This window comes from Artibeus jamaicensis, unplaced genomic scaffold (assembly GCF_021234435.1).
Source record: "Artibeus jamaicensis isolate MK-2021 breed Jamaican fruit bat unplaced genomic scaffold, CSHL_Jam_final scaffold_1689, whole genome shotgun sequence".
Classification (NCBI taxonomy): Eukaryota; Metazoa; Chordata; class Mammalia; order Chiroptera; family Phyllostomidae; genus Artibeus; species Artibeus jamaicensis.
Window position 1 is genome coordinate 10737850 of NW_026522029.1, and position 25246 is coordinate 10763095.

General features: G+C 44.9%; 1 protein-coding gene across 4 annotated transcripts; it reads right to left on the reverse strand.

Moving 5' to 3' along the window:
• Positions 1 to 1044: 1044 nt before the first annotated feature.
• Positions 1045 to 25167, reverse strand: RNPC3 (RNA binding region (RNP1, RRM) containing 3). 4 transcript variants are annotated; one of them, XR_008389839.1, is made up of 16 exons: positions 24976 to 25167; positions 23081 to 23128; positions 18644 to 18762; positions 17687 to 17770; positions 17187 to 17298; positions 16095 to 16163; positions 14863 to 15005; positions 11996 to 12121; positions 10786 to 10934; positions 8135 to 8296; positions 7011 to 7105; positions 6862 to 6920; positions 4871 to 5003; positions 4101 to 4172; positions 2665 to 3385; positions 1045 to 1962 (listed from the first exon to the last, which is right to left on the reverse strand). XR_008389839.1 is itself a non-coding variant. In XM_053655903.1 (15 exons), exons 1-14 carry the CDS (start codon positions 25165 to 25167, stop codon positions 4113 to 4115), a joined length of 1554 nt encoding a protein of 517 aa, XP_053511878.1. In that variant the 3' UTR covers positions 1045 to 1962; positions 4101 to 4112. The 4 variants fall into 4 exon arrangements, 2 of the variants coding, with proteins under 2 accessions (XP_053511878.1, XP_037008920.2); XR_005083606.2 differs by having other exon boundaries at positions 10786 to 10937; XM_053655903.1 differs by lacking the exon at positions 2665 to 3385 and having other exon boundaries at positions 10786 to 10937.
• Between the last annotated feature and the right edge of the window lie 79 nt (positions 25168 to 25246).

Consider the following 25246-nt stretch of genomic DNA (forward strand, 5'->3'; position numbering starts at 1 on the left):
AGGGCGTTAATTCATAAAATTAAATTTTGTTGCTTTTGTTAGCCTGATGTTGGAAGGAGATGCCGTCCAGGACTGTCAGAGCTGGAGAGAAGTCACTGTCTGGCTTCAAAGGGTCAAAGGACAGGCTGACTCTCATTAGGGGCCGATACAGCCGGTGATGCTAAGTTGAAGCCAGTGGTCACTTACTATTCCGAAAACCTGAGGGCCCTTAGGAATTAGGCTAAATCTACTCTGCCTGTGTTCCATAAACGGAATAACAGCACATCTGTTTACAACAAAGTTTACCGAATATTTTAAGCCTACTATTAGGACCTCAGTAAAAAAGATTTTCAAATTATTATTGCTCATTAATAATGCGCCTGGTCACCCAAGAGGACTGATGGAGAGGTACAATGAAATTTAATGTCTGTCGTTTTCATTTCTGCTAACATAACATCCATCCCACAGCCCATGGATCAAGGAGTAACTTTGACCTTCAAGTTTTATTATTTCAGAAATACATTCATAAAGCTCCAGCTGCCACAGACAGTGACTCCTGTGAGGGACCAGGGCCAGTGAATTGAAAAACCTTCTGGAAAGGATTCACCATTTTAGATGCCATTCAGAACATTTGCACTTCATGAAAAGAGGTAAGCATATCAACATTAACAGGAGTTCCAGAGAGCTGACTCCAGCCCTGAGGGATGACTCTGACGGGTTTAGGACTTCAGTGGAGGCAGCGAATGCTAGTGTGGCAGGAATTGAAAGGACTAGAACCAGGAGTGGAGCCCAAAAATAGATAAAACTTTTAACAGATGAGGACTTGCCTCTTATGAGCAAAGATAGCGGTTTCTTGAGGTGAAATCTACTCCTGGTGAAGATTGTTGAAAAGACAACCAAAGATTTAAAATATAACATAAACTTAGTTTAAAAAGCAGCATCATTTTGAAAGGGATGTCTCCAATTTGTAAAAAGGTCCTACTGTGGCTAAACATGCTGTCAAACAACATCACATGCTCCAAAGAAACCGACCTGAAAGGAAAAGAGTCAGCCGACGCAGCCGCCTTCACAACCAGCCCCCGAAGGGTCCGCAGCCACCGAGACAGAGGCAACAAGAGAACAGGCCTGCTGGCGGCTCAAATGACAGTAGCATCTTTTAGCAAAAGAGTATTTTTAAATTAAGGTATGCACATTGCTCTTGTTAGCTATAATGCTATCACAAGCCAATGGACCACCATATGGTGCAGACGTAACTTTGATATGCACCAAGAAGTCAACAAACGTGTATGACCCGCTTTACTGTGGTCGTCTGGACCCAACTCCTGGTATCTGTGAGCTCTGCCTGTATGAAAAGTCCCTCTACTCACACACACGGAACTAATTTCACTAAAGGAAGAGATACCTTTATACGGGAACATCGGCACCTTCTGAGTGGTATTCTGATAGATTGTGAGGGCCCAAAAATAAAAGATGAAATGAGGGCAACAGTACAAATTTCCTTAACTGAAAAAAATCCCCCACCACTAAAAACAAACAAACAAATAAAACCCAGAACAAAACAAAACAAAATCAGAACTTCTACAGGAATGAACAGAAATAAGATAACTTTAAAAAAATTTCTCAAGTAAGTACACTGGTATACAGGTAAAAAATTTAAAAGGCTGTTATTTGTAAAATTACAGTAAAATTTAAATTTAATGTAAAAATTACTATAATAAATTTATGTAATTATCAAATTATACTCTCCTAGCAGTATAAAACACATTAAAAATTAAGAACATCATTTTATTGGAAAGAAAATAATTTATTATATATGAAGTTAATTAAAATGCACATAATACATCTCCGATAAACTAATTTAAGTGAATATAAGCTTAATTTTTGAATACACTTTAAAAGCCGTTACGCACAGTTCCACAGCCCAGGAGGTCAAGTTCTTCTCCAAGGTGGAAACACAGGAAAGATACGGAATTCAAAAGGAACCTAGAACAGCATAAAAGTTCATTAAAAAGAATCATGTTTATTAAAAAGTTCATTAGTTTCAAAATAACCAAAACCAAAATATTTATTTAGAAAATTAGTGAATCATGTCAGGACTAAATTTTAATTGTCTGAAACAGAGCTCAACATTTACAACATTAAAAATTGATTTACAACATCAAAAGTTGTAGTATTTAACTTCCCTGTCAAAAAAAATAATAGCAATTTCAGCATTTATGCGTACTCTTAGGGAAAGAATGGTTAACAGATTTTTTGAATTGTCTTCACAGCACTAATAAAAGCAGGATGGCCAGGTTAGAACTCGGCACCAAACCATTTTCATCTCACAAAGCAGATTCCAAACTGACCAGTCCTTACAACCACACACAGGCAACCTCATCAACTTAGATTCTTTCCCCCGCTCCCAGAGACTCCCATTTACTCGTTCTAGGCTGGAGTTCAGGAATCTTTATGTCTAAAAACCCTTCCTCCGTGTTCTCAGCCAGTATCTGCTGCACACCAGGTAAGTCAAAACTCGGGGGGAGGAACTTCAGTATATTTTTTAGCGTGTCTTTCTGTTTGACATTTTAATCAGTACTTTTAAAGAGCTTCCCAGGTCATTCGAATGTGCAGCCAGGACTGAGAACCTGCTCTGGGTGGTTCTGTCCGGGACCAGCCCGGAAACCACTCTTCCACGATACCCACCGGGGGCCGCCTCCTCTCACTCAACGTGCTACCCTGGGCCAATGTTCTGTCTTCCACCTCTGCTACTCTTTCTTCTTCCTTTGGTTTGGTTTGATTTGGTTTAGAAACAAAAAAGAGGAAAAAAAACTTCTAGTGCTATTTATCTCAATGGTGAGTTCTATAACCACTCCTCCTCTGTGAGGTCTGCCACTCTTATTTGGAATTTATACAGGAATCCAGTTGTTTTATTGCAAGTATTTGTAATTTTTAAAGGAAAAAAAAAACCTTTCCCCAGCCAAATTTTACAACACATTATACAGAATTTCTAAACCAGACATGTCATGAAACAGAATATAGGGGATACTGAATCAGGTCCAGAAAATACATAAACGAAGAAAATGACTAAATTCTGTATCAGAGTAAAGGCACACATTCTACAAAGCAAACAAACTGACCTGATTCATTAACTTTCCCTGCAAAAAAATATGTAAGCTAAAGAACAGAATAGAAAATGTAGCAACAAATCTAAAAAAAACCCACACAAGATTGGTTTAATCAGCAGTGATATTCAGCAGTACTTCCTTGAAATTGTAAAAAAATTGTGGCTTCATCTGGATCCGTGGGTGGGTGGAAGGGACAAAACATTTAAGAAAAACAAAAACCAAAAAGTGCGGCCCCCAAAAGGATACGAGAAAGGATACACTGTGTGTGTCAGTTACGGCAGCGTGTGCGCAGGGTGCGTCTAAGGAAGAACAGCAGACGGCAGTTTACTTTCTTCTCACATTCCACATCGAATTCACAATTAAATGGGTTTTTTTAAACACACTGAAAACTGTTTATTTTTCACTGTTTCACTGAGGTTTCTGTAGGATTTCTAACTAAACTAATATAGACCCTTTAAAACAAAACTCAGATATTCAGGGTATCTCACAAAAGGAATAAACATTAAGCAAGATTTTCTCCAAGTTATAGAAAATTTTTTTAAGCTGAACACCAGGCATTTTGACCCATTTACTTCATGTTCTCCTAGCATACCAAGGCAGAAAGATTTTAAAGAGAAAACGAAAAGTATGTATTTTCATTCACCTTTCCTAAATCAGTCAACTTTAAAGTTGGAAATGCTTAGAAGACAAAAGATTCCATTCCACAAAAGATGCCTATCTATTTCTTTGAAGTGTTCAATGAGTAATTAGTAATGCAAATTTCTCAGGCCCCACTGAGGGTGACCAATCTGTCCTGAGGTGGCCCAGCCGTCCCAGAAAAGTGTGGGGAGGGGTGCCGACTTTGAAGTTTGATGGGAATTAACTGCAGACAGGCAGACAGACAGACAGATGGATCTGACTGAGCCCTTCACAATCTTAGGAGGCACTTGAGTTATTCCTCCATTAGGGTTTTACTCTTCCTAACTTTCAGCTCAAACAAGGCTCCTCCTTTTATTAATTTATGCCCATACTCACCTGTACCAGTTGTTAACGCCGCCTTTTTCCTTCTTTAGGATCCTGTTTTGGTCTCGCAGATCGAGCAAACTGCTAATAGTTAAGCGTTAAGGATTTCTTCTCAAACATGAAAGTAATCTTTTCTAAGGAATTATCAACTTTCTCATTTAGGGTAGGAATGCAGTTTTTGAATTCATCTTTTTAATTTATTTTTCTACTCTCAGACATTGGCCAAATATTTCTTTATCTACCTGCTGTCCCTGGAGAAGAAGCAAACAATTTACCTTTTCTCTCCAGCTAAAATATATTTTATAACTAGACCTTCGCTCCTTCGTCCATCCTGCTGGTTTCTGGTTTGCAAACTGCATTAACTACTAACTAAAAGTAGGACGGTTCATAAATCATACATTGTGGCTATTAAAATTCTCAAATACAAATATGAATTACAATATGCTAAACTATAAAATAAAACTCCAATGAACCACATCTTTAATGATTCCGAATGTGTTTCTGGATTTTGAAGTCTCAAGCTTGGCATGAATACATTGTTCTGAGCTACATAAGTGAAACGTTTAGACTTGGCTAAATTCTAATAACCTCACACTGCTGAGGTTCCTTTATTTTTCAATGAAAACCGAAATAAAACTCATCTGACTCAGGTAAGTCCGTTTGTAACCGTCTCAAGTCAGAATGCCAGCTGTTGAGTCTTCTTATGGATAACAACAATCCGTTGCAACGACACCCTCCTCCTAGAAACCACCGTCTTTCAAACAGACCGATCTGGAGGATACGACCACCATCGGCTTTCCAAAGAGAACGTATCCATTCGCTTCCTTTAAGGCTTTCGCTGCCGCCTTCTCGTTCGGAAGCCCGACGAAGGCCTGCCCCTTCATGCGGCCCTCTCTCATCAGGCGGACGTCAAACCTGGGGGCGGGGCAGAGGGGTCTGGGTTCACAGAAGGTCGCACCATTCTGATGGAGCGAATGGAAACGTGCTGAACATTTACAACTTTGGTATTTCAGAGAAAAACACAGCTATACAATCTAACGCATAAATGACTCAAGCTTTCTAAGATTGTATTCTGTATTCAGTTCTAAAATTGATTCTATAGGTAGGTAATATAATTTTGAGGATGAACTTGTACCTACCTTTTTAGCTGTTTTACATGTATTTGTGATTTAAAAATTTTAATACAAGCAACTATAAAAGCAAACTGCTTAAGTTTTTATTTCATATCTTTATTTTAAAAAATTTCATGAAGGCAATTCAATACTACCCACTCCAGTGACAAAAAACAACTACGAGCCGGGAAGAGAAGGACTGGCAGAAACCAGAGCAAAGCCACGGGCTTCCAGAGCGGGAGGGCGTCACCCCCCACGGAGTCAGAGCCCGGTCGCACCGGTGGTCTTCGCAGTCCCCCATGCGCTCGAGTCAGACACGGAGACACCAACTAGAGCCTTTCATTACGACTACAGGGTCCCGCTGTTCCACAGGGTGTTAGTTTTCAGCATTTCTGAGACAAACTATATCCAAAACTCCTTAGAAAAATCAGGCTGTAGCTTGTAACTCAAGTATAGCTTGCCATTTAGATAGTCTAGAGGACTAGGCCAAAGCATTTTATAAAGCATTAAAACTGCAGTAACGGTTTAAAAAATTCACATAACTAGTCTTGTGTGAAACAATTGTTAATTTATCATTTTGTTGTGAATTGCCTTCTCAATATAGAACTTTTTTCCCATCAAAATCTAATTACAGGCAACACTAGAAATAGAGGAAAAGAATACATATACACATTTGTGTATATTTATGTATATTTAATATCTATTTTTCTTATAATCACATTCAAAGGCAGCAACAAGAACAAGGCCCAGGGTTTCACAGGGCCAGCAGAAACCAACGAGGCGTCCTGATAAGAAGAGGTGTCCCCCCTGACGGGTATGATGGGGAATTACGAGACCTGTGTGTTCCCGTCCGGACAGACACAGGCCGGATAAGACTGCAGCAGTACTGCTTGCACCGGGAGTTTCAAACAAAATTAACTAGTTGTGAGTCACTCCTCCCCCTTACCCTCACTGAAAAGTCTCTCTTCTCATCTTTTCTACTTCTTCCGACTTCTAATTACGAGGCAAAGGGTCTTGTATCGTTAGGAGTTATTATGGAATCACAAAGAATAACATTCTAACTCCAAACACTAGCTTCCACATCATTACCAATTGGATCCTTCTCTCCCACTCTCATGAAACTGGGAGCCCCGCTTAACGCACTGCCCATAAATCTCACCGCCAGGGTGAGAATCTAACAGTCTCCTGGCTGCTATCACTGATGAGTCATCAGAACAGCGGTGTTCCAAGTTCGATCTCTGCGCCGGCAGCTTCGGCGCAGCCCATGAGCTTTTTAGGAACACACGTTCGTGGGCGCTACCTCAACCAGAAAACTGTCTGCCCAGCTCTTCCGGTCATTTCTACACAGGCTGGCACGTGGCAACCTCTGCTGTAGCCGGAATCCACGACAAGGCCACTGCGTGAGGTTTCACTCGGACTCAGCCGTGAACAGCCGTGAATGTACTGTTCGTGCCGCTTCCACACTACAAAGGCGGAGGTGAGTATTGCAACAGGTACCATATGGCCCACAAGAAAACGGAAATATTACATTTCTACGATCTGCCCATTTTCAAGGAGGCTGCTGAATCCTGTTTGTAACCACAGGGAAAAAGCTGGGGTAAACAAGGGGCTTGGTTTACAACCCATGAAGAAAATCAGCTGATAATATCACTTCCACTTACATTATTCGTTGTGTTTCTGATGAAAAGTCAACATATCTTCCAAAAATAAACTTAAGGTCCTAGAATTTCAACAAGAGAAAAACAGATAAGGAAGTCCAGCAAAAAAAATAAAGTAAAATAATAAAATTTATTTGTAAATTTCAACCTACCTTTTCTTGAACATGTTTAGCCAAATTCTTTACATAAATTCTACAGTTTGGTTCACCGGGTTCATAACTTCTGAAAACCGAAAGTGTTTCCATTTCTTATTCAAAAACAAAACACAGAAGGATATAAAGTTAAGATATTTTTATGAATTTTTTAAAAACCTATAACATTGAAATATAACTGTTAGACAAAATAAGCATTATGAAAATGTTAAAACCATAAAAATTAAAAGTAATGTTATGGGATAAAAATACCCATTAAAAACCTGAATTGATAAAAGGAAATAAAGTATAAAATTTCCAGGCATCTAAAATAACTAAAATTTATCCCACACAATATCTACTTGAAGTTCCTCTTAAGATGAGTTACTTTACTAAAAGAGACTGAACTCAATGTTACCAGTTGTCGGTATAATCGCTTTGCTTAAAGTCAGTTTCCCACGTCACTAGGCACCAGCACATTCAAAGGGAAGAACGAGGACTCACACGTGATATGGGAGTATTTCCGACAAACACAGCTCCCGAATCCCTGTACCACTTCCCCCACTTAGTGTCAATAATCTGTTCCCGACAGCGAGACGTTCTGCCTGGTAGAAACCTGCTTCCCGTGATTACAGGAAAAATTGTAAGGTGTTCCATGTCAATCTAAAACTCCTAAATATCTTCCCAAAATGTATTAAAAACCAGGAAAAAGTCCTTTGGAAGTAAAAAACTATCGTGTTCAGATATGAAATCCTTAAATACTGACCTCCAATCACCAAACAGTAACAATTGTTGGTTTTAAACAAACAAGGGCTGCGCCCCAGTCTCGGGCACAGCACCGGGCTGGCCCGTCACCTGGAATGGGGATCTCCAGATTGCGGCCACGGGCCCTTGTTTACGATGTTTCAGAAAACATTCAGGAAAAAACAACGGTGTTTCCAAACGTGAATCAGAAACATACTGACAGAGACTTTCCTCCCCATGAAGTCTGGGCGTTAAAATCGAAAAGCGGCCAACAAACCTTAGCCGAGGGGTGTTTTGAAGTCTGTGCCCATAGGTAAGGAGCAGGCAGGATTTGCAGTTTTGTTCCTGCACGGTGGCAGAAATGTAAAATGGAGTAAGTGCTGTTTACGTCACGGAATTACCTTCTCTGGAAATCCTGCCCTTCTCCAGCTCCCTCCTGGAAATACACTCCGACGGCATCTCATCGGAGTCTTCCTTACTTTCCTCGGCGACGTTCACGTTAGGCTTGGGGAAGATTTTTCCAAATCCTACACTGGATGAGTCCACCTCCTCAGCAGGTGAATCTAAGAGTTAACATCAACAACAGCCGTTAAACACCCCTCCCTTCCAAACAGTGTCCGGGCCTGCAGACTTTAACTGGACAGGGTCAAAGAGTGAACTTTCCAGGGCTCACAGGCCACATGGTTCCCATCATGACCCTCCAGCTCTGCCACTGTGACAGGGGAGCAGCATAGACGACAGCAAACAGCCTGCGGTTGCTTCGCGGTGCATTTTGGGGGCCTGGGAAGTGGGGAGGAAATGAACTCATTTTCTACATACGGGGAGGGCGAAAGTAGGTTTAGGGATCTCCATGCGGAAGAAGACATGCAGGTTATGATTATTGCAGTGGCTTTATTAACTCAAGAGGTCGCAGTGCATTGCAAACCTACCTTTGCCCACCCGTATTTAATTTATATTTAGTCTGAGGTACCAGAAAGGCACCCAATGAAACATGTAGTTGATGACGAAGAGGCAGAATGTGTGTTGGGGGCGGGGGCAGGGCAATAATCAACATCGTGTTTAACCTGCCCACTGAGAACTATTAACACCTGTGTGAAAACACTGCCGTTCATCAAAGAATCACATAATTTTAAAAGGCCTTCTGCTAACGGGGTGTGGTGATTCAGGGTTATTTACAGAGTGGGTAAAAAGATTTCATAGTACTGCACCAGAATGCTGTGAAACAAGTATCGACCTTCCCAAACACAATCGCTGAATAAAACATCATAAAATAAGATGCTCCTATTTGAATATACTAAAAAAGATCCATTAAACCTCCACTCCCAAAAAGAAAAAAAAGTCAATCCTAATCTTCATCCTACAGGAAGTTAAGAAAAAGAATTATTTGCATACTTAAGAAATTACGCATTCAATTATGAAAATTCAAAACACTGTAAATTTTTTATTTTAGACAACAACATTTAGTGGATTTGACTAATGAAGCATGACTATTAGCTCCAGGGAGAAGTAACCTGGCTTGGCAGAGGAGTCGGGAAGGCCGAGAGTCAACATTCACTAGAAAAACCTTAGTTGTACCACCTACCAACAAGCAGACCCTCCGAAAAGCTGTGAAACGGTGCAAAGATCACGCTGCACAGAGGAGTGTGGAAGTGAACACAGGCCCCGGTGGCCGCCGCAGACACGGGGCCCAGGCGACCTGGCTTCCGTCCTGCTTCAAGGGCCCCGCTAGACTTGCAGAAAGGGCGGGCGGTCTCCCTGTCATTGCAGGGCTGAGCCCTTGGCTAAGTGAAGCTTCAAAGCTTAGAGACGAGAGAAGGAAGAAACGCACACAGCAGGGAAAACGCAAACACTGAGCCGGACAGGAGAGGAGCCGGCTGAAGCGGCAAGGCACTCCCGCTGGCCGCGGGGGCTGGGCCTTGGAACCAGAGGCGGCTCTCCGTTCCCGCACCGGCTCTCCCTTCCGCACCGCAGTGCCCGCCGGGACTCCCACCTACGCTCCCGCCTGCGCTGCAGACACCCGAGCAAAGACCATTTCCCGTGACAGCAAAAAAGGGGAAGCCCCCTCAGCTTCTGCGGACAGAGCATGCGTGATAACCAGCGATACGACTACACCGCTGGGGGTCAGGGGGCCGTGAACAGCAACACACACGCTTTCAGGCTCCGACCTAACGAGCTACTCCCGCTGCACTCCCAGCTCCGAAAGCGCAGTGACCACGTCTGACTTGCCCTCCAGGGCCTTGCTCGGAGCCCACCTCGCTCTGGGCTTCCCACGGGTCGCTCCTGCGTGGATGACCAATCCTGTGCACAGAACGAGGTCCGGAGGGGCCTCCATGCACCAAACCGTCAACGGTGGCTTTTTCTGAGTAGTGGAACAAGGGCCCAGTGGGTGTGAAGTGCTAACTTCTAAAAGTTGTACTTTACTCGCCCTTGTTTCAGTCACATTTTCTATAAACTTGTATTATTTCCAAAACTTAAATAAAAGATTTAAAGAACAAAGGAATGCTCGTTTATGATCAAATTAAAGCCTAAAATAAGCAGGAAAAATATCTGTGAATTCAATGAACTATCTTTACACTTCAAACAGCATCTTGGTAAACAATCTCCCCTGTTTCGATTCTTAGAAAGTTACATAAAATCTACAACTCACAAGATAGTCACGGTACTGTTTTCTACCAATAACACTAACAAAACCACTGTAGTAATAAAACCACTGCACATCGCCTGTAACAAGCAACACAAAACTCGAGAACGTCTTCTATTATATTTGTAGTGTCGACATCAGCACAAGCTAGACTGCACTTGCCCTGGAGTTCGTCAATGACAAAACACAAGTGACATTTTCATTGTTAACTGAGCACCAGTTCCAATTTCAAAAAAAAAGGTTCCAAATGGGTAACAGTCCCTGATATTGAGGAAGGCCTAATTGTATATTTTAAACAGTCCACAAACACCAAGACAGAAACATCACACACAAAATTTACTTCTAGCACAAAACGCTGAGTGAAAAGACTATTCACACAGCATATTAAAGAGCTAGAACAAACATGCTTACCACGATTCTGTTCTTCACAGTGTTGCTCCTTTTCTAAATCTTTCCTTAATGCAGGTGGCACGTCAGTATTTATATGGAATTCAATTTTTTTGCTCCCCACCGGCTGGGGCTGATCGAACACATCCGACGGGGACAGCACGGGGTGCACGCTGCTGTGTGGGAAGGACCAACAACTGCGCTGTTACTTTGTAACCGGAAGTAGGACCCCCCAGGGAAACACCACTTCCCCTTTGCTGTGCGTTTTGGAAGTTACACCGGAAGGCATTCACACCACAGGCATGGCGCAGAGTAAACCTTCCGTCTGCCACACCAATAAACCCTGGCACATCTGCTACTATTCAGTCCCAGTTTAGATGGACAAGCAGACTGGAGAGACGCTAAGAAATTGCATCGACTCGCTCAGTAAGTGACAGTACGTGAGGACTACTGGTTCTGAACTGAAGGTTACTTGACGACATGCAATGAAAGCTCATTCTACATTTAATATAAGCCTTTTATGCAGTGTATTCATATACTATACGATACAGCTGTCCAACGGAATAGACAGTGAACGTTTAAAATGTTGCCATCCAAATTAAAATATGCTCTAAGGATAAAATATACTCTGGACTTTGTTAATATTGCACAAAAAATGTAAAACATCAATAACATTTTATATTAATTACATGCTAAGTAATATTTTATGTATAATGGGTAAATTATATATAATGAGTAAAACATATAATGGGTAAAATAAAATATATCATTAAAACTAATTACATCAGTTTCTCTTTATTCTTTTATTGTAGCTATTAGAACATTTAATTTGGTTCACATTATTTGATTTTTAATTGCTCAGGGCTCCTAGAGATCAAATGCATGACACTGGTGTCCAGACAGACAGAGGCAGGAAAAACACTTAAGATGAAATAAAAACAAACAAGGATTAAAAATTCATTCCTTTAAAAATAAAAACAGATACTTTTAATAAGTTCCTTTCTCAATTCATGAAGTTACTTACAAATTCGAGGGAAATTTACACTGTAGAAAAGTTAAATGACATTAAAGTTGCAACGAATAGTAATTTTATCAGAATAAGACATGAAAGTACATCAGATTCCCTGATGAACAGGCAGGTAGAATTTCTGCCGTAATTGCTTTAGACGATGTGAATTAAGCGAGCAGACAAGGGCGTACCCAGCCCCTATTTCAGAACCCAAATCAAAATTACCTGTGTGAGACAGACGCTGGTACACTCAACATGTCCTTTATTTTCCGCCTTTTTCTCACCTGGCGCTGCTTTGTGGGTTTTGGTCTTTTGGGCTGAAGATTTGCTAATTCCATCAGTTTGGCCATTCTACATTGGGGAAGGGAAAGCAAAAAAATGCATTTCCTTATGTAGAAGCGTAACTGTTCACCACTGTTTCCATCCACCTGAAATTTGCACCTGGCTTTAAAAATCACAAAACAGTTCGCAGAATTCCTGAGCAATCAACTGAGATATACTACACCTGACAAGAGAACAGGTTCTACATCTCCTTGCTCAACGTTCATCTTTGTGTGAAGGAAGTGGGAACTTACTTAATTTATCTTTTAAGGATAAGTTTCATTCTAAGACTTACCAGCTGCCCTCCGAAACAGCCCAACAGGCTGCACACGGGGCAGCGGGACACGCGGATACCGCCCAGGGAACTTCACTGCTCCTGCCTGGACGGCCATCCAAAGGCCTTACAAACACTGAAACTGCTGTGACTCGTATTCTAATTACTAAAGGGAACCCGCAGTGAAGTTTTTTATTTAAAAGTATTTGTAAATAACTGTTGCAAATCATTATAGAACCAAGTAACTTACTTGAGGACAAAGTTTTCAAACAGGGCGATACTCTGAAGCAGGTTGTGAGTAACAATCACCCTGTGACAACCGATACATTGTACACAGTTTACCTCCATTACGAGAACTACTTAGAATAGCCCTTCTCCGGGCATCTTGGATCTTGTTCAGGGCTGGACACTCGTTTCCATGAGTGGAAGCTCCAAAACCACTAGTCGCTACCTCTCCAGGGTCACATGCGTGCAATTTAAAAGCAAAGCAAACATACACAGTAAAATGCAGGGAAGGGGGGACCACGTGGTTTAAACAAGACTGACACCTTCTGTCCTACGCAAGGGAAAACGTAAGCACACGCTGAACACTTAAAGCCCTCACAACCACAGTTAACCAAGACTTTTATGAGGAAATCCAGGTGTACAACACATATGTCTACATTCATAAACTGCTCATCCAAACTACACGAAGTCTCAACAACAGCGCCAGGCTTATACAGGGTAATCAACACGTATTTGCTGAATGACTAAATACCACCCTTTTTCCACATTTCCAGAAGATAACAGGGAGACATGAAACAAGAGGTTGGTTCACACAAAGACCTGGTACTTCTCAGGACTCCGTACACATAATGGTACAAAAACAAGCAGGTTTGGGCCAGTCCACATTTGTATTTCCTGTCATTATTTTTATTAAAAAGTAAACTTAGAGGAGAATAACCCAAATGAGTCTATCGGGAACGATGGGCCTTCCTAAAAGTCTCCACTCGAGACGGATGCTCCCTGCACCCCTATGATGTGATTTCTGCAGCCCCTACACGTCGGTCTGAACTCTCTCCCTAGAAAGAGGACATGCACGTAGCTGCTAATTCAGTGCAAATTGACACGATCATAATAAAACTGCTGATTACTTGTCTATGTCGCCCGGGTCCCTGCGTGGGTTCTGACCCAGGCCATCCACTACTCCTGTACGTGCCTTCTGCGTGGAGTCCCGACATCCCCACCTTCTGCCCCCACCAGGATTCCGGGCCAGGACTGGCAGATTGCAGCCCCTGACCAAACCCAGCTGCCCGTGTCTGTGAACGGGGGGGTGGGGGGGTGCTCTGGGACACGGGTGTGCACGTGCATTTAGGGACAGTCTAGGGCTGCTCTCCCCCGGAGACGGACTCTCTGGCCCTAGAAAATGTTAGCGATTCCTTTCCTAGGCTATGCTGTGGATTAGCAACCTACTGCTCTTCACCAGAATCTTAAATAACACTTGTAGATCATCCAGAACGCTAATTAAAAAGTAATTAATTTGCAGTAGTTTTTAAATAGTTTTTTCAATGAAATTCTACAGAATTGCTCTAGAAAATTTTCTGAGATGAATAAAATCCAGGGGAAAAAGCTGAAACAATATGAACATAGTCTAGTATTCTCATTCTTGCTATTTGACATGCTCCTATTCTATAAAATCTCCACGAACAAAACCTGGTGAACGATGACTCGCCGCCCCTAGGGAAGTTCAGGGTCAGGTTCCTGTGAGCCTCCGCCCCTGACTTCCCAGGGGCTCCCGACCCAGACACACCCTGTGTGGTTCTGTGCAAACACACTTAACACAGACTGCTGATGCGCTGCCACCGACCTCTCAGGCACGGGCACCTCCTGCCTGGACACACTTATCTAACACACACCTGCTCTCCACCGGGGCTGTCGCAGTGTCCTTGATCTTGGAAACATTAGGCAGCACTTCAACACTATGCCGGGAGACCACTTTAAATGGCAACATCACCACACCAAGAGCACAAAGGTGGGGGACACGTGGTACTGGACAGACAATGAAAAGGACCCCTGTTCACAGAACGACAGCTGAGACAGGAAGGCAGAGGGTCACCTGTTCCACCTCACCTTGGAAAGCAGGTGGCAGACGACTCGAACCTGCCACCGTCCTGTGCCTGCCTGTGGCCTCCAAAGACCAGGAAAGCACAGCAACCACTGACTTTGGAGTCACGACTACATTTAGGAAGTGGGTAAATCCACAAATAATGAGGATCGGTTGTGGTTTATAACACTATAGTCACAAATCGGAAAAATCACCCATAATCCAAAAGTTTTCCTTACGTCTCCGTACCTAGTCTCGGACCTTAATCTACCACCACTACACACTCAGGGGCTGGGGCGGGGGAGGCACAAGCTCTAATGTCGAGTTACAAAGGCTTCCAGCACAATTAAGACGAGCAAGAGGACCTCTTTCTGACAGCGTGTGCTTTGCAAACACCCGAAACGAGCCACAGACCTCTGCCGGTCTTCCTCATCGCTGCTCTCGTACTCCGACTCCAGGCTAGACAGCTCCTCGTCCTCATCGGGCAAAGGGGGCTCCTCCGGAGGCCAGGGAGAGGCGGGGGGCAGAGGGGCGTGCAATGGCACGTAGTCTTCATACTGAACAAGGACAACAGAAACGGCCCGTGATGTTTGCGGAGCAGGGCAGCCACTCCATTCGGACGCAGGACGCTCGGCTCTGCACCTCGGGACACTGTTTCACACACCCGGCCCTGCGGTGGCGGACAGCCAGCTGAGGTCCACGCGGTTTCCTCCCCGGGGCCCTGGCCAGGCAAACTCCCCAAACATCCCTGGCAGCTGGAGTGCACCTCGGACCTGAGTGTCAGCGGGGCTGCTGGCCTGCGGACCCTCTGCACATAATCCCCCCACACACAGCTGCAGGCTGCGTGGCGATGACCCCTCCGACCTGGGAACACACGCAGTGGGCCAGCTTAGGGCTTCCCCTATGACTCAGTAGAGCAGGACACCATTCTGCCCTGTTTTGGGAATGGGCTTGACATAAGCAAGAAACAACATTCTGTGCCAAGTGACTGAGACTTGAGTCCACTTGTTCCCGCAGCCGGCCGCATCTTCCCTCCTGCCGCCGCGGTGTGTGGGCACTGCGGTGCTGGGGTGGCAGGGGACGGTCGGAAATCTAAAGGCGCACGGTTAGAGAAGCAGCCGACCACGGCACTCAGCAGAAAGGCACGCTTTCCACTGAGAGCTGAGGGTCAGCTCTCAGACCCCTCCTCATGGGTACTGCCTAAACTAAAGAAGCCCTACAGCAAACAACCAGAGTTCCTCCAGAGCAGACAAAGCCCATGACCTAAGTCACTGGTAAGTCTGCAGCACAGTCAAGTCCAATAAACATCAGCAACCTCCTTCTGCAAGTGGAGCTCTGCAGGCGACGAAAGAGGAGCAGCGGGAAGTTAGAGCGTCACCTGTCTCCCATGTGACTGTGTCACAGGCGGCGCCGTGTCTGGGTTAGAGGGCCACAAGGCGCCGGTGGGGACACAGCCTCTGCTCCAGGTCCCGCCCTCCCTCCCGGGTCTCCACTCCACTATTTTACTATCACGGTAACTTCATACGTGCGCCTTATTTTCAGGGCACATTACCAGTCACCGGAACAGCACGTGTAAGATTCAGCCTCCAGAATCCCACCTGGGGCGGAGACATGTGGAGCCTTGAAAACTCTGAGACCTTTCTTACCATGGGAGGTCTCGCAGTGATGGGTCCGAAAGGTGTGGGCAGATTCATTTTATTCATAAGATGAAGCACCTTAAAGTGATGAAACATTTAAAATCACTTAGAAAAATAATGATTCGCCTCACAAAACCATGCACTTAAAAATGCCCCCATCACACTGCCGATCACTTTGGCCCAGCGGCCGGCAGACCGAGCCCGTCACTGCCCAGGCTGGGCTGGGGCAAGGCCCCGGGGCCTCTCGGGAGACTGGCATTCCCAAAATGTTCGTCACCTCTGCAGGTGTCCCCCTCCTTATTAAAATGCAAAGTCTCTTGAAATGTTATTTTCCCCTTGGTTACTGTGAATGAGTGAGCAGAGAGAAGTGAAATAAGAAAATAAACATTATCTATGTGTGTGTGCTGTTCTTCAGAGTTTCCCATTACAGCCAACACTTTCCTGCACCTGCCAAGGGCCCCACTACGCCTGTTCCTTTCAGAAAGAATCTCTACGTAAAGGTGTGCACTGAAGTACAAAGAATTACCCGAAATTATGTTTCCTGACCTGCCTTATGTTCATTAGTATCAATGCTGAACATAATGGTTTGCTTGTGCTGTAGTAATGAAAAGATAGATGGAATGTTTGCGACCCGCCCCCAAATTCATACAGTAAATCCTGACCCCAACGCGCTGGTCAGGAGACAGGGGTACCTGGGAAGTAATTGGGTCACGTGGCTGAGCCCAGGAGCGGGATTAGTGTCCGTTATGAAAGGGGGCCCTGAGGGCCCTGTCACCCCCTTCTGGCCAAGTGAGGACACAAAGAGAAGCGGCCGTCTGCAGCCAAAGAGGCCCTGCCCCCAGCCACGCTGGCCCCCGGGCCTCGAACATCCAGACTCCGGCCCTGTAAGAAAGAACGGCCTCGGTCTGCAAGCCACCCGGTCTCCAGCCCTGGGTTACAGGGGCCTGGACTGACTGAGACCCCTTCAAAATACCGTACTATCACCGCCTGTCCGAATTAGTCTAATTAACACAGTAAGAAAAAGTAGGAGAATCGGCATGAAAAGCGGCGTACCAAGGCACACAAGCATTTACTGGGTGAAGTCAGTTCTGCTCCGCCTACCTGTACATAGAACTTGGGCACGCTTGCCAAGGCGTTGACTATGTTCGCCAGGATGGTGCTCGATGGCGGTGGGTACATATACTTGAGGCATGAATTCAGGGGAAACGTCAGCCTAAAAAATATTTAACATGAGAACGTTTTACCAAGTTTTATATCCACAACTTGTTTTAGGTCATCTGACAGCATATAAAATTGCCTGAATGATTCAGTTCTCTAGATCTGCTTTGTGTGTAATAGATCCAAATAAGAACATTTAAAAAGAAACTTGCCTTCTGACTCCATTAAAGAAAAATAAGGTAGTTCTTATCAGGCCTTATCTTATAGCTCTGAATATTTTCAGGGAAGCAAATTCAGTGACAAATTCTTATAGCTCTAAATATTTAATCAACAAATTAATAATATAAACAAAATACCCCTTTATAATTGTATTATTTGTGATACACACACATAAACCCGCCAGTGCAACCAACCTGAAGAACAAAATATAAACAGAGGCTCACCCGTGGCTCGGTGCAATTCCATTTTCTACAGTTAAACAACCAACTTCCTTCTTTTCTTTTTCTTCCTCCTCAGGGTCATCAGACCTAGAACACAGCCAAGTCCAAGTTCATCTTACCTTTAGAAACAGGGTGAAAAACTGGGTTCAAGAAAACATGCCCTTTTCACACAAGGCCTTAGGAGAACAGCGCCACAACAAATAAAACGTCAAGCCTCTCTCAGGCCCACGCCAATGACAGACAAGGACCAGAGAACCGACCTCTGCCGAGCGCCTCCCCCGTTGCAGACCTGTACTAGGCGGGCCGCATTTCCATGTACTCTTCCTGCCACCCGGTGAAGGTGGTACAAGGACTGCAGACCCTGAGAACTCCTGAGGGTCTCAGCAACTGCACTTGAAAGGCTTTACGTGCACCAAAACCACCTAAAGCGCTGGTTAAAACTTAGGTTTCTGCGGCCCTGCCCACTCCCTACCCCCGCCCCCAATGTCTAATTCTGCAGGACTGGGTTAGGGCCCAAGAATCTGTATCCCAGTCAAGAGCCAGGGACTTGGGTCTTAGATGCAGCTGGTCCAGGGCCTAGTCTTTTCGAACTGTGGGTGTAAAGCAAATCTGTGAAGGTTCTGTCACTACCGGGAGTTACAGCTGGGAACCAACTTCCAGGCTTTGATTTCAAAGGCCAGGCCTACTGGTGACCCTCACTCTCCGTGACACAGCAAAGGCTTCGTCCTGGTGGCCTTCCCCCCACTTCAAGTTCAGTGCTTTTAACCCCATTCTCTTCCCACCTCACATTTGCAGTTAGAAACAAAAACAAATACACTGCCTTAAAGTACTAGATTCAATTAGAGAGAGATCTGTCACTTATTGTTTCAAATTAGTTACTTACTAGTCTGAAGACAATGCAATAGCAACACAACTGATTAAAAAACACTGAAATGTTAGGAAAGCCTAGCATCTACTTACCTTTTCTTTTTTTCAGTGCCTGCAGAGGGACATGGGGAATGAACTTGATCTTGCTCTTTTGCAAATTCAACAACTAAAGTATGACCTAAAAGTTTCAGCTGGTGGAGTCTCGTCAGTGCCTTTGGTTGGAAAAAGAGAGTGAAAAATTTGGTCACTGCACCAGAAAGTATTTGCTAGAGGCCATCCGCATTACACACGTTCATTGTCAATGCTGTCACGGCTTCCTGGGCTACTTCTCACCCTTTCCAAACCTCAGGCTGCCATGCCAGGCTTACTGCTCAACAGGAACTGCTTCCTACCACTTAGCGAAACTAAAATCGGGTTCAGTGCAATGCAGCTGTCAGTTCCTGGCAGCTGAAGATGGTTAGAAAAACAAGCACAATGAATTTGCTCAGTCTCACTCTAAGCTCACGACCAGAACCACAAATCTGGGGGGGACCAGAACGAGGCCACACAATTTCATGTTATACGAGTATTCTTAGTTCATTTTTTCTACCGATCTCTCTGCATTCCTCAGCCTTGCCACACTCCTGCCCCGCTCTTTGGGCCTAGGACCTTGCTTCCTGCTTTGAGAAAACTCAAGCGAGTGCTGAGAACTTCTGATTCTCACCCTAACCCCCACATACCGGCATTTGCATCCACACATTCTACCTTCCAGCTGTTACCACGATATTAACTATCCATGCTCTTTTTCTTTACCCAATGGCTTGACTTGGATGCTAAATCCCACCCTCTCTCACCACTCAGGAGTCCCTCCTCTACTCCCCAGGACTGCTCGGGGCTATTCTTACCTCCACTGCTACCCCTCTGTTCTCCAGGGGGTCATCCCTGTGAGTGTACAACACACCCCAGTTTCCCCCATCCCACTCTTTTCTTCAGCCGGTGACCCTGTTTATTTACCACGGCTCCCCCTGCAGCGTCACTGAGCCCTCTATGGAACACCCCTCTCCTCCCACCCAGCCGCACACTCATCCGCCCCGGCTCAGGCCTTAACCCGTCAGTGCACCGGCACTGCTTGTCTGACAACGAGTTCTGCACAGCCAAGCTGGCGGGCCACGGTCAGCGCTCGGGCCACGGTCAGCGCTTATTCCTCTGCATCTAACACAGTTCTCTCCCCTCCTCATACGCACTTCCACTTGCTGTGTCAACACCGTACTTTCCTACCGTTTTCTTCCTAGTTCTCTGTCACTGGTTTTGTTAGGCCCGGAATTAGATAAAAGTAGCCAAGAGGAACCCGAGGCAGGCTCCAGACTAGGAGCAAGGCTCCAGACTGTCTCAGCAAGGAAGATAGAAAGTACAAAGAGTGCTGGACAAGATAAACCACCTTGTGCATGACCTTGTCTTTGCAGGAAAGTATCCATTGTTGCAAGCAGAGAACATAGCCATGTGTGTTCTCTCGGGATAGCCAATTGCTAACAGCTACGTCTGCTTCTGTATTTGCTTGCTTGCTTGCTCACCCCAATAAAAAACTCTAGGCTGTAAGCACCAGGCGCGACTCTCATTTGCAGCCATTTTGGCACCGTGTCTCCGGACACCCCGAGAGTTCGCCCCTGCGCAGGTAAAACTTTGACCAATAAAGTTCCATCTTAAACTCCTGAAAGCTTCCAACCATTTGTTGCTCGCATTGGTGGATGCTACAGTTTCTACTCAATTTCTCGGGCTTGTGCCTTCTCGAATTCTTAATATGGGCTCACTCAGGAACTCTGTTACTGGTCGTCTACCTAAGTTCTCCGTGACCTAAACCGGCACCTTAAATTTAAACACCATCTCCACAGTGATGACCCCATGTGTAACTGCAGCCCAAACCTCTGTCCCGAAGTCCAGGAACCTACATCCGAACTGCTGGACAGCTCCCCTTGAGCTACCACCTGGCAGACACCTGAGAATCAAAACCTCCGAAACAGAACCAGTCACCTTCTCCTCCACCCACAAAGGTTCTCCACCCGCACCCTTCCCCCACTCAGTCTCTGGAACTCCCTTCTTCCACACTCATGCCTAAAATTTGGAGTCACCTTTAACACCTCTGCACGTTGCATAATCAAAAAAGCATGGAGAAATCCTGCCTGCCTCTGCGTTCATCATATATCCCGAATCTAACCGCCTCTCCCCCTCTCCGCTGCTACAACCACCCGACCTCGGGGCTGAATGAACCCTGTGAACTGATCCACGATAACCCTGTAACAGAGTTCCCTGCCTCTTCACATCCAGTCTCAGCGCCGCAGCCAAAGTGGTCCCTTTTAATACCTAAGTCACACTGTGCTACTGCTTCACCCTAAACATCCCTGTGACTCCCTGCTTTACTCGACTGTACCTACGTACAGGACACCCATTTCCTCTCTGGCCTCCGACCCGGTGACCTCCCTCATTCTGTCTGCTTCAGCTGCACGGTCCTAACTGTCCCGCTGCCCAGAACGCACTTCCCCAGACACGCCTGGGCCAACTTCCTTCACCACCATCACCCTGCTGCCTGAACACGACCCTAATGGCATCCAGTGCGACTCAGCCCCCACCAGCGCTCCGGTCCTCCTGCTTTCCTCATCTTTTCACAGCGTTTATCACGTTCTCACACAATCTATGGTCCATCGTCCCTTTGAGAATGGGATCCCCAATGAGGGCGTAAAACTGCTGTTCACGGGGTACCCCCGGACCCAACGCAGCATCCAGCACACAGCTGGCACTTAATATACTTTGGACAAATGAGACTGTGGGCCTCACCTGGGACTACAGTTCTGTTCTACCACCTTTGTGCATCCTTATTTGACTCCTTCATTATATACAAAACCAGTTTCAAAATGTTTCAATGATTTTCAAGGCCCTAAATCAATGTCTTCAGTCAGTTAACCGTTCATCGCCTGAACCCCAGGTACATAAGCTAAATGCTTCACCTCTCCTCCTCTCAGACGAACGTCACCCACACTCTTCTTTTCTGGGACTTCAGATTTTCATTCTTCAGGTTAACTCATTCCCTGTCTCTTTCAGCTACTTACCTCTTCTTAAACATCTCCCTCCCCTCTTTAATAATCAGTCAAGTACACTGTAGCCTAAAGGCCCCCCACTTCTCACTTCTTCTCTTTGGAGAAACAGCTCCCCGAGACTCTGCCTGGCTCCATGTCCTCTCCTCCAAGTGAATTGTGAGCCTCACATAATGTGGCTTTTATCACCGGATTTCACTTACAATCTTTATGCTCTGTAAAAAACATGTTTCTGAAAAATATTCTTCTATGTTAAAAAATACACATGTGAAAGTCTTCTGCAATCCCACCCTCAGATAAAGCTGTTAACAACCTGGTACACGGTTCTGCTACACTTTTTCTATGTGTAAACCTGCAGGGAGGTGGGGCAAAGCTAGGTTAGCCCACCTCCTTTGCCGGCTAGTCTTCCGGGCAACCATGTCCCTTCGTCTGGTTGAAGAAACTCCATTTCTGACCCTGCCTCAGCTCTAGAGCCATATTTTTACCTGTTTTAAAAATATCTCCACGGAAGTAGCCCACTGACTCCTCAAAGTTAACATATGAATTCACTATCTACCTTTACAAACACCTTCTGAACCCCGCCCCTTCTGTCGTCAGACGTAATAACCCAGTAACTCAGTTCAAACGCCTCAAAGCTGTCCCTGTCCTTCAGCCTCTGCGTCTGCAGGGATCACAAGACCTACAAGCTCAGCCTCTGCCAAGTTCGCCCTGCTTCTTCATCTTCTCCCCAGCTCACACAGACCCTTCCTCTTGCCTGGGCCACTGCTTCTCTCATCTCCACTTCCCACCTGCTGTTTCTGCCTCCGAACGTGTTCCACCTCCAACTGTCAGTCACAGGAAGCTACCAGAGCTCTCCCGCAGGCCTGACCACATGATTGGCCGAGCCAAAGTATCAAGTGCCTTTGGAATGGCTAGAAACAAAATTCGATCTCTCCTTCCCAATTTAGAGTGAACCTCCCTGGCAAGCCCTGTGTCCATTTCAGCCCGAGGCTATTGCCTCACTTACAACTTTCCCGGCGCCACGTCTCCAACCTGGAAGGCCGGCTCCCTTTGCTTCCTTCTCAAAATCCAACTGACTGTTCAAGGCCTCCATAAACTGTCACTTCCACCACCAGCAATTCCCCAAAACTTAATACAAAAAGACACACACACCACGCTCCCTTTGATACTTAACACATCTTGCCTTGCAACAGTGACAAAGTTATGGATCTTTGTATCCTTTAGAATTTATTCTTAAATACATGAGATTACAATTCAATTTTCATTTTATTTCCTATTAATCTACTATTCTTCTGTCTACATACTTCAAGCTTTGGGTTAAGATCTGCCAAATGACAAACCAAATGTAGCCTGTGGGGCATAACCTTTTGTTTTTAAATACTATAGTTTAACATGATGTTTTATTTTTGAACCATGATTAAATAAATAATCGTTGATAACTTTAATAGTACAGAAAAAGTCATACCTTGATGGCTGTTTTTTCACTAGGAAAAGTAGCAAAAGCCGTATGTTTCTGAAAAAGAATTAAGGTACAAATTATTTCCAATATAATTTCAGTTTTTCATAAACTGATATTTTACCACTTAACAGTGTTCAACACATTCATGTAATGTTGAAAAAGGATGAAAAATCTGGATGATTTTAACTAATCACTACTAATTTCATTACAGTGGTTTTGAATCTTTTTTGCATCGGACTTCTTCAAGACAATAGCTATGTAGCCTTTTTCACAGAAAGGTACATGCACACGCAGCATATTGTATACAATCTTTCACCACAATTTTAAAAACTGCCCCTATGTTCCAGCTGGGGAGCCTCCTTGGTTAGAGCATCATCCTGATAGGTCAAGGTTGTGGGTTTGATCGCCAGTCAGGGCACATACAAGAAACAGCCAGTGAATGCATATATAAGTGGAACAACAAATCAATGTCTCTCGCTCTTCCTTTCTCCCTTCCTCTCTCTCTCCAAAGTCAATGAAAATAAAAATTAAAAAACCCTGCTACTAGACACAACAGACCACCCTTAACCATGCAAAAATATAAAATATCTCCCATTTTGTAACACATCTAAAGATCTTAAACCTTCCTCTATAGAGCCAAATGCAGAGTTTAAAATGTTCAACCGAAAAACATTCCTTGAGAGCCTCTGTCCTTTGGGCTTTATCTTTGTAACTAGGGTTCAATGGGAGAAACCTATTTTTAAGTATAAATTGTAAGTTGTCTAAAGCCATCAGAAAAGGAACATAAGTCCAAAGTAAATGAATCATTATGCTAAGGAGAAGTTCTTGTCTGTACTCACTAAAGTATTTAAAGTTGCTTGAAAATAGAGACAGATTTAGAGAGAGCAGGATGACAGCTAACGAGAGTAGGAAAGGTGGGAGCGAAGGGATAGAGGAAAAAGGACTCAGGGACACAGACAGCGCTGTGGTAATGGCAAGGTGGAAGAAGTATAAGGGTGCTAAATGGTATGCAAAAAATACAATAAAAATTTAAAAAAATAAAATTGCTTGAGTAATTATATCAAAATTATACTTTTGCCTAATTTGATCCAAGATGACCTAATTAAGCAGACTTAAACAGAATCACGTAGAATATTTATATTTGCTGGAAATAATGTCATTTGTTCAAAGCCCTTCCCTTATAAGGACTTTCCTTGTATCACTCAGCCTATGCAAAACTGCATTCCTTATATGCCATTGTGCGTACAGGTGCAGAACCTATCAAAGACACCGAGGACTTGGCACTTGGTATTTTTTCAGTAAGTCTCTATCCTGACTGCCTGTTGGAATCACTGGGGAGACTTTCGAACCATTAATGTTTTGCCCCACGAAAAACCACCTTACAGAAACTTAACAGGGCCTTTATTCTTGCAATGCAGACAGATCCATCTAAAGGTATAAAGGAAATCTTCAGGTATAAAGGAAGTGAAATAGAAACACTGTAACTAGTTTACTCAAAGTTACTATCATAGTTTGATATGCTCTGCGTGAATGCCGAGCATATCATGTTAACATGGGCTTGTAAATGAAGAAAGATTTTTCACAAGTCCTTTGTTCCATATTTCTGAGAATACGGAGACTAAGAGGAACCCCCTCCCCCACACACAGCCCAATAGGAGTAGTTTAGAGATTCCCGAGCCGGGTCGGAGAAGGGGGCGACACTAAGGCACACTCCGCTCTCGCGCCCGGCCTTTCCCGACTTCCGTCGCTGAGCTGTCAGTAACCTGGGCGCCAGGCAGCATCCACTTCCCTCCGCACGCCAGCGCCGCGAGTAGGAAGGACGGGCGCCCCCACCGCGCGAGCGCTCCTCCCCGTCTCAGCAGTCCCGCGCCCCGCGGGCGGCTGGGGACGGGCGCCCTTACCAGTCGCCCCTTGTCGGACAGGACGCGCACGGACTGCGCCCCGAAATACTTGAGCAAGTCCTCTTTCTCCTCCGTGGTCAGCTCCGCTGGCAGGTGCCTCACTAGAAGGGTTCGGTCGCCCCGCGGCGGAGAGAGCGAAGCCGAGCCCTGGCATCCTCTGGACATCGGCAGCGGCTGCTCGGGGGTCGCCATCTGCCTAGGAGACGGGGCGACAGGGGCGCCGAGCCCAGAAGCTGCGGAGAAACACAGACTGTGATAAAAGAATATATTT